Below are 9,735 nucleotides of genomic sequence, written 5' to 3'. Positions count from 1 at the left end.
CATATATAGTTTTAGGTTGGAATTAACAAAGGAACATTTTAAGCTGTGAAAATTAATCCAATAATCTAATATCGGTCCTAAGTATAAAGTGCAGCAAGAGATTTAAGAATGAATGACATAATAAAATGGAATACATTTGAAGGTTAGTTTATAAACTGCAGGTGGTGATTTTGACCTATTTATACAGCCTCATCTTTTATGGATGAATTAAGAGCAGTATCTTTACCAAATCTGACTATTTTTCACAGTATTAAAAATCCTCAGGAACTAAGGATGGTCCTGTTCACTCAGGGTTGAAGATATGACTCCAAAAAAATGCAGCAGCACTTATTACCTCCAACTGTATAAACATGGATCTGCTTCAGATCAATCACCACACAGACACATTGAAGCAAATCCCCAAATTTTGTGATTTTAATTTGTTTTACAAATTAATCTAGTAGAAGTGAATTAGTTTTAGGGTGCCAATAATTCTGGAGCTGAGGTTCCATGATGTTGTGAGAAGGAAATGGATTAATCCAACACGTTGGGATGCTGACTGTTACAAAAAGACTCGTATCTCATGCAGTTCATTTTTTTTAGTCCTCTGAGTGTGTGTAATTGATCCGTAAACGACGTGGTCCTATTTCCCGGCCACAGCAGAGAGCTGGTCCCGGATGCGTCCCAGGCCGTCTAGCATGGTGTCCAAAGTTTCTTTGCTCAGTTCCATGGTGACTGAAGACTCGCTTTTGCTGCTGCTCACACTGCCTCTGTCTTGGATCTGTTCACAAAACAGATCATTTTATTTTTTCTTCCTACTGCAGTGCTCAGTAATGTCTCAAAGATTTGTGTACTGGTGCAGGACAAAAATTTAGTGCTCGGTCTGTCATACCTTCATGTGCAGGATACAAGTGGGCACAGCCATGCGGCTCACTGTGTCAGACGCCATCTTCATGTCCACCCTCCACTCCAAGTCTTCAAGCTGTGGCAGAGAGACTGCGGCACAAACAGAATAACTGACGGACTCGCGACTGGTCAGAAGGTGTGCGTTATTACTGTGTTGCTCAGACAGTAAAAACAGTCCCGGCTGTAACGTGTTAGACTAGTATTCATTTGTTTTAATGTTATTGTTTCCAAAGTAATGGCTGACAAAGTTGTGTGTGTGTGTGTGTGTGTGTGTAACATTTCATCACAGACAAACAATAAAACAGATCTAAAATTTAACAAAGCAAAGCACATGGAAGAAGGAAAAGAAAAGAGGAAACTTTCCTCAGTTGCTTTCTCACATCTTTGAGAGAGAGCGAGAGCGGAAGAGGAAAGAATGAATAGAAGCTTGCGAGAGAATGACTGGCAACGCTATAGTGAAAGTGATCACAGGAACTGACTTGTGTCTCGAATGTTTCAAATGTATGAAGCGTTGTATATTCATAAATTAATCATTGAAAAAAGTGCTATAGTATAAACAAAATAAACAACCTCCTGTAGTTATATGAAAATAATCCACTTATTAACGGCAGACTGGTTCAAGCTGTGCCTCCTCACACCACCCTGAAGCACAAAGACGATTCATTTCATATAAAGACATGAGAAAGAATATGGGAGCTCGGAAGATACTCACTCTGACTGGACAAAGCCTCATTTCTCCATGTCATGCTAAAAAAATAATTACACATTAACACAAATAAATACATGTTTATTTATTTCCCCCCATCTCTGGAAAGAGGTGGTATTAATTCATTCATTAGTTTATTTATTAATTAATAACATGATCATTGTTGTCTATTGCTGTATGTCTTGTCCCGGTCACTCTTTTAAAAGATTTTTGTATCTGGTGCATAAATAAAGGTTATTAACTAGTGAAGAAAAGATATATTAAAAAAATCTGGTTGTGAAGGCTGATTTACTGAATGAACATCAACTTTAGAGTTACCTTTGTTCAAGCAGGATCTTTGTGATGAGATTTTTGAGGTTCGAGTGGAAAGTAGCTGGGAAAAGAGACTGGATTTGTTCTGGTGCTGTAAAATTGTGGAACACCACGTGATGCGAAAGCGTGTGAAATGCTGCCAACACCTGAGAAACAGAGACATGGATAAATAAGCCTTGTTTCTGTAGTATATGCAGCTGGGCATGTGTGAGCATATATACATTGTTAGATCTCTGTAAATGTAACTGCCCATTAAGTGGTATGTTCACGGTTGTTAAGGAGTTGAGTTGGATGGTTGTACACCTGCCTGCTGTAACCACATTTGTCTTAAATAAAGTGTTGTTTACTTGAAAAAAAAATACACATAAATGCAAGAGACTTAAAATAATAACATGCAGTTCAGTGATGTATGTATAACCTAGCTTAATATCAACAGTCTGTTAATGTAGTGACAACTATATAGTGTTGAAAAAAAAAAAGTGAGTGAAAAGGAGGATGTAGTATATGCAGTTGGGTGTGTGTGTGTGCAAATATAGACTATTAGATCTCTGTAAATGTAACTGTCCATTTAGTGGTATGTTTATAGGTTGTTAAGAAGTTGAGTTGGATGGTTGTACACCTGCCTGCTGTAACCACATTTGTCTTAAAGTGTTGATCGTTTACTTGAAAGCCTCCTCAATGAATACCCGTGTGCAGTCAAATGACATAACAGTTTCTATCAGACAAAAGATTATTAAATGTTTCTTAGTGTAAATCAATCCATCCCACCTGCATGGCCTCGGTGCTGGACACAGACAGTGCACGAGCAGTGCTGTCTATCACACTCTGGGACTCGTGCACCCTTGTAGGGAAACTGTCTGTGCAGATCTGTCGCACAACATCTTTGGACGGAGCCTAAAATAAATATATAAATAGATAGATAGATAGATAGATAGATAGATAGATAGATAGATAGATAGAATGACAGAATATGCACATTTAGTAAAGCAACATTCTATATCACCATCTCATACACACTTCCTGAAAGTCAAGCAGTTTTCCTGCACGTTCTAAACAGATCATTAGGTGTTTCCCTGCTTGACCTAGAGTAACATTAGTAATGTGCAAGATTTTATTTCCTCTCACAGTCTACAAAGATCTAATAATGTGTTGATCTCGTACATATAGACTACATACTAGCTTTTTTTTACCTAGATAAGAGATAGACAGAGAAAGGGGTAAACAAACAAGAGAGAAATCATTCAATGTAACGTATTTACAGTTTATATCGCACTATTTGCTCCTAACACCAGCTTTCGCGCTTAAAGGACCTACAGAACATTACAAAGTTGTGTTCCTGTGTTTAGCTCAAAATGCTGTATGTGTGATACCTTTAATAAAAGGTTTAATGAGCTGAAATGTTCTTCTGCTAGAGGAGCCATCTTGATGAACGTGACTGTCACGTGACCTCATTCGGCTTCAATACGAGTCGAGTCCGATACTGACTCCCAAGTGAACAGTCAATTCAACACAAATATTTTCTTTTCTATTGCATTAGGCATAAGGAAATATATTTCGACATATATGGCTACTGTGGACTATGCCGTGGTGGGAGTAACGGTGCGGCAAAGTACTCAAACTACTATCATTTGTGGAATCGAGTACAAAGATTTAGAGTCAACTCTCGATTCCTTTAGGCATTGAAATAGGAGTCGATTCTTTTTGTGATCAAATCACAACCCTGGGATGTTATAATTAGTTGTATTTTTTATTTTATTTAATTTTTTTTTGCCAAACTATGGCGGATTATTTTTCATTCTGAAAATTCTGTGTAGAAATACAGCACTGTAATTACTAAACTATATTAATTACTATAATAGGTGTACCATTAATTAATGTATTCTATGTTAAACAAGAAATCTCACTGACTAAATATCATTTAGTCATCATGTAGTCAACAATTCTCAACAGTCTCACAAGTCAAAAACAGTCTTTACAACACTTAATTATTTGTTTGTCTATTGTGTGATTGTATTCCTATATTCTTTCCTAATTTCTTTCACCATCAGTTTTGACAATTCTGATACATACCCATGATTAATCACTAATGTTCTTCTACATTTTGTTGTACAAACAAGCAAATCATCTAGTTACAGGAAAGTAATGACTAAAATAGATAGATAGATAGATAGATAGATAGATAGATAGATAGATAGATAGATAGATAGATAGATAGATAGATAGATAGATAGATAGATAGATAGATAGAACTTTACTACCATTGCATAGTACATGTTATAGATGTAAACATATGTACAGCATGTAATATATATAGATAGTTATATATGTAAAGATATGTACAGTGAATAAATATAAAGGCTTTAGCAGTACGGAGATGTGTGGACATTGTTGAAAAGTAAAAAGTAAATGGTTCTAAGGTTATAGCATTAAAAAATGTGTAGACACTGTTGTAAAGGAACAACAACAAGTAGAAGGATATAAGACAATGCATTAAAAATGTCCAAATATATAAATGGTTCTAAGGTTATAGCATTAAAAAATGTGTAGACACTGTTGTAAAGGAACAACAACAAGTAGAAGGATATAAGACAATGCATTAAAAACGTCCATATATATATATATATATGAATGTGAAATATACAATATGTAACATGTACATTGTATGTATAATTGTACAGAAGATATACAGTGTTTTTAGTGTTCACAGACATCAATCTCAATCAAGACAACAACACCAAAACAACAAAGACGACGAATTAGTATAATAATAATAATAATAATAATAATAATAATAATAATAATAATAATAATAATAATAATAATAATAATAATAATAATAATAATAATAATACGCTAGGTAGACGCTAGGTGGCGTGCACACGTGCTCGCGGTCTAAGAAGCACAGCAGTAGAAGAAGACCAGCGGAGGCTTGACGTAGCGTCGCTCCGCCCTGTTCTTCCTTTTTCACAGTGGCAGTCAGCGAGACACCATGAAGGCGTCTGGCACAGTACGTAATTTATCAGTTTTAAGTTCTCGTTGCTGACTGTAGACTTGAATTTATGCCTTATAATATATTGTAAAACTCGTACAGATTTGTTTCTGGTCGAATATGTGAAGTAAACCCTCTATAAAGTAGTTAATTTAACGGGCCTGTAGAGTTCCAACATGGCGGCCAACATTGTGGCGAGAACCATGTGGTGTTCGCCTGCAGTTCACTCTTATTAAACTCTGCTTTGGTGTAAATATCGGAACGTTTGCAACAGAGCCCTGTTTTAGAGAATAATCTCGCGTTAAAGGCTGGATTTAAAGACATTTCACCTCTTTGTGTATGATTGTGAGGTGTCCTGACCATCAAGCCCAGACTTCTGTAAATCTTTCTTTGGGGTTTTTTTTAATTACCGCCACGTTTGTCTCTCTATCATGTTTTTTTCTCTAAGAGGTGAAGATTTAAGCATCTCTGGTGCTCATTGATTATTAATACTAAAGCAGGCTGATGTAAAGCATGACTAGGTCCTTGCTATGTCGGTCTTCTGTCTGGTGTCTATTGTAGTGATGTTTCTTATTGTATGATGTAAAACTGAACACAACCTTTCTGTATTCAGCTTAGGGAGTACAAAGTTGTTGGGCGTCTCTTGCCCTCTGCCAAGAACCCGGCACCACCTCTGTACCGTATGAGGATCTTCGCCCCTAACCATGTGGTGGCAAAGTCTCGCTTCTGGTACTTTGTCTCCCAGCTGAGGAAGATGAAGAAGGCTTCTGGAGAGATTGCGTACTGCGGACTGGTGAGGATACAATCAGTGTGGTGGTGCTTTGATTGCAGATTAAAGTTTAGTTTGTGTGTTCTGTGTAAGAACTACTGGCTTTCCAGTGTGAGGAGTTCTTCAGGAAGATGATACAACTGCATGAAGCACAAACAGTTCAAGATCTATACAATCACTAAATGAGATGATGGGAGGTGAAGGACTTTGCCATGCTGAAGAGTGCTAAAAGTCTAAAATACACTAATAAATGCTGGAAGTGTAAACTGATGGCTTAGTAGCAGATATGTAGGTGGGCTGTGTTGTTTTGTTTACAGCAAAATAGAATGAATTCGAGATTGAAGAATTAGGGCAAAAGCTGATATGATTATAAAAGTCCTCCATAAATAGTTTGCTTTGAGGAAAGATTCTAGTGTTTTTTTTTTTAAATAAATTAAAACCATTTACAATTCTGACTTTGTTTCTTTCATCCAAAGGTTCATGAGAAATCTCCACTGAAGGTGAAAAACTTTGGCATCTGGCTGCGTTATGACTCCCGCAGTGGCACACACAACATGTACCGCGAGTACAGAGACCTCACCACCTCTGGAGCTGTTACCCAGTGCTGTAAGTTGCTTCCTGATGGATTTCAGAATTTTTTTTTTGTTAAAGGCTTTTTTTTTTGGTTCCAAAATGTCAATTTGTGTGAATCAAGCACTTTCACCTTAATGTGTGTTGTGATGTCACATGATGCCTATTGTCCCAATTCTGTATTCATTTCACACAAAAAATTGCAAGTTGCTCCAATAGTCAGAACTTGTTTGATTTATTTTTATTTTTTTTGTCAGTGACCTGTTCAAGTTCATGATTAATAGCAGAAATCTGCACACAAACCCAAAGATCATTGTATGTGTATAATGCTCTTGCTATGTGTGCGCAAAGAAACAGGGCCTTGTCGCCTTTCATAAGCTCTTATGTGCAATTGAAAGTGAATTCAAGGTTCAACATTATACTGATAGGGTCATGATTATGGTCATGATTGAAGCTTTTCCCTAATTCTGTGCTGCTCTGTTTTTTCTTTTTATAAAAAATGTGATTAGACCGTGATATGGGAGCTCGTCACCGTGCTCGTGCTCACGCCATACAGATTATGAAAGTGCAGGTGATCCCAGCCAACAAGTGTCGCAGAGCCGCCATCAAGCAGTTCCACGTAAGTGTTTGTTCTCTCATTCTGCAGACTAAGTGTTTAGTGTCTGAAGCTCAGATCTGAAATCCTGATGCATGTGTTTAGTGCAGCTAATCAGCAGGTCTCTCACTGAACTGGTGCTGTTGCCAGTTCAGCTTTAATACCTGCAATAGTAAAAACCAGGCCAGATTCCTCTTCCAGATCAAGTGCATCGTCTTAAAATCTGGCGGCTTTAAAAACTGGCGACATCCTGTGGCAAGTGCTGTCTGTTCATGAAGTAAACATGGTCTGTGATTTAACGTGCTTCATGTCTTTCATTCAACAGGATTCCAAGATCAAGTTCCCTCTGCCCCACAGGGTCCTGCGTCGCCAGCACAAGCCCCGCTTCACCACCAGGAGGCCAAAAACATTCTTCTAAAGTGTATGTTTTCAGTCCTGTTCATTGGGTAATTAAAAAAATTACAAAATTAAACGTCTGACTCATTATTTTTACTATTTTGTTGGGGGGTCTGAATCATCACCAAATCAGGTAGCATCTAAAAGCATCTGACAGGATATCTTAATTAAAAAGACGGCTTAAAGGTATTCCACAGGTGGTGCAGCAAATTTGGTTTCCTTCTTGGTGTCTATTAAGGGAATGTATTTCGTTTTCCACAAAGGTGTTGACATCGAAATGTTGTCTAGAAATGAACTTAAATACACCAGCAGTGATGAATGTCTGTATGTGACTAAAGCTTAAAATCTCTTTAAAAATGTCGCATAAATAATAGGTTAGTTTGAGGTGTTGAATGAGCTTCAGTACAGGAGCAAGAAAATAAAAAAAATACAAGAAAAATCTGCTTTCATTGCTTTGTAAATAAATACACTAAATTGTAAAATTAAAAAGTATGGATTTGTACTGTGTGTAAAGGCTGGAATAGATTGATAGAGACTTAAAGATACGGCTTTATTGAAATTGTATAAAAAGCACCTACCAGAAGTGCCACTGGTAGGCAATGTGCAAATGAACAAGTGCAGATAAATATGTAAATACAGGTGCTGGTCATATAATTAGAATATCAAAAAGATTAATCCTGCTGCTGACTTTATGGAGATGCAGATTTCATTTTCCGACAGGACTTGACACCTGCACACAATGCCAAAGCTACCAGTACCTGGTTTAAGGACCATGTTATCCCTGTACTTAATTGGCCAGCAACCTTGCCTGACCTTAACCCCATAGAGAATCTATGGGATATTGTGAAGAGGTAGATGCGATGTGCCAGACCCAACAATGCAGAAGAGCTGAAGGCCTCTATCAGAGCAACCTGGGCTCTCATAACGCCTGAGCAGTGCCACAGACTGATTGACTCCATGCCACACCGCATTGCTGCAGTAATAAAAGGCTAAAAAGAGCTCCAATGTATTGAGTGCTGTACATGCTCATACTTTTCATGTTCATACTTTTCAGTTGGCCCAGAGTTCTAAAAATCCTTTCTTTAAATTGGTCTTAAGTAATATTCTTAATTTTCTGAAATATTAAATGTGGGATTTTACTTAGTTGTCAGTTATAATCATACAAATTTAAAGAAACAAACATTTGAAATATATCAGTCTGTGTATAATGAATGAATGTCAATTCAAGTCACTTTTATTGTCACATCACCACAGCACATGTGCCTTGGTGAGTGAAATTCTTGGGAGCATGCTCCAGAAACTGCAGAAAAATTTATATACAGGTGCAATGTGCAATATGCTCATACATATTCAGTACACACACAGTGTAATATTAGACATACTTAGCACTACACCTTATATACAATATGTACTTGTGTGTGTGTGTGTGTGTGTGTGTGTATATAGTGTTATGGATGTGCATCGGATGGTATCCAGTGGTAACAGATACAGTAGATTATTGTATTAAATGCAGTGTGTATGTATAGTCCAGTGTGTTGTACTGTTAAAGTGCAGTGTGTGGCATACCATATTGTGAAAGTATGCTGTAGGGTGTATTATTTCTGACTGTTAATTAGTCTGATAGCCTGAGGGAAAAAGCTATCCCTCAGTCGGCTAGTGCGGGATCGGATGCTGCGAAGACGTCTTCCTGAGGGAAGCAGAGAGCAGTCTGTGGGACGGGTGGCTGGAGTGCTGATGATCCTCCGGCCTTTTCTTATACACCGACTTGTGTAGATATCCTGGAGGGAGGGAAGCTCACCTCCAACATTGTGGCTGGCAGTTCACACAACCCTGTTCAGAGCTTTACGGTTGCAGCTGTGCTGTTTCCAAACCAGGCAGTGATGCGCCCGTCAGGATGCTCTCTATATTGCAGGTGTAGAATGTTCTGAGGATGCTGGTTCTCATTCAAAACTTCCTCAGCCGTCTCAGGAAGAAGAAGCATTGTGTATGGACCAGATGAGATCCTCACTGATGTTAACACCCAGAAACTTGAAGCTGCTCACCTGCTCCACAGGTGTTTTTTTTGATGTTGATGGGTTTGTGTTCTCTGCACTGTCTCCTGAAATCCACCACCAACTCCTTGGTCTTGTCAATGTTGAGTGAGAGGTGGTTCTCCTGACACCATTTAGTTAGGGTGCTCTTCTCTTCTCTGTAGGCCGTTCTCATCTGTTGTATCGTCAGCGAAATTGACAATGACGTTGGAGCTGTGTGTGGTTGGACAGTCATGTGTGTACATGGAGTACAGGAGTGGGCTGAGGACACAGCCCTGAGGAGCACCAGTGTTGAGGGTCAGCATGGATGAAGTGTTGCTGACCATTCTTACCACCTGACTTCTGCCTGTCAGGAAGTCCAGAATCCAGCTGCACAGAGATCTGTTTAGCCCCAGAGTCCCGAGCTTCGCAACAAGTGTGGCAGGCACTATGGTGTTAAATGCTGAGCTGTAGTCCACAAACAGCATGCTTATTTTCCAGGTG

The 9,735-nt window shown here is 38.4% G+C and overlaps 2 protein-coding genes and 1 non-coding gene across 3 annotated transcripts; 2 read left to right on the top strand and 1 right to left on the bottom strand.

The window, feature by feature from the left end:
- Positions 1 to 391: 391 nt before the first annotated feature.
- commd9 (COMM domain containing 9) lies at positions 392 to 3,419 on the bottom strand. Its single transcript, XM_027163953.2, has 6 exons — positions 3,274 to 3,419; positions 2,672 to 2,797; positions 1,910 to 2,049; positions 1,598 to 1,632; positions 872 to 975; positions 392 to 760 (listed from the first exon to the last, which is right to left on the bottom strand). The coding sequence occupies exons 1-6, from the start codon at positions 3,322 to 3,324 to the stop codon at positions 623 to 625; spliced, it is 594 nt and encodes a 197-aa protein (XP_027019754.1). The 5' UTR covers positions 3,325 to 3,419; the 3' UTR covers positions 392 to 622.
- A 1,352-nt stretch (positions 3,420 to 4,771) lies between these two features.
- rpl18a (ribosomal protein L18a) lies at positions 4,772 to 7,298 on the top strand. The gene is made up of 5 exons (XM_027163750.2): positions 4,772 to 4,910; positions 5,506 to 5,685; positions 6,138 to 6,267; positions 6,741 to 6,850; positions 7,152 to 7,298. The coding sequence occupies exons 1-5, from the start codon at positions 4,893 to 4,895 to the stop codon at positions 7,242 to 7,244; spliced, it is 531 nt and encodes a 176-aa protein (XP_027019551.1). The 5' UTR covers positions 4,772 to 4,892; the 3' UTR covers positions 7,245 to 7,298.
- On the top strand, positions 6,522 to 6,650 carry LOC113654086. Its single transcript, XR_003443296.1, has one exon. It is a non-coding gene; the product is annotated as a small nucleolar RNA SNORA68 (small nucleolar RNA).
- Positions 7,299 to 9,735: the final 2,437 nt, after the last annotated feature.

This window comes from Tachysurus fulvidraco, chromosome 10 (genome assembly GCF_022655615.1).
Source record: "Tachysurus fulvidraco isolate hzauxx_2018 chromosome 10, HZAU_PFXX_2.0, whole genome shotgun sequence".
NCBI lineage: Eukaryota > Metazoa > Chordata > Actinopteri > Siluriformes > Bagridae > Tachysurus > Tachysurus fulvidraco.
This window is presented reverse-complemented; position numbering and strand designations above follow the sequence as displayed.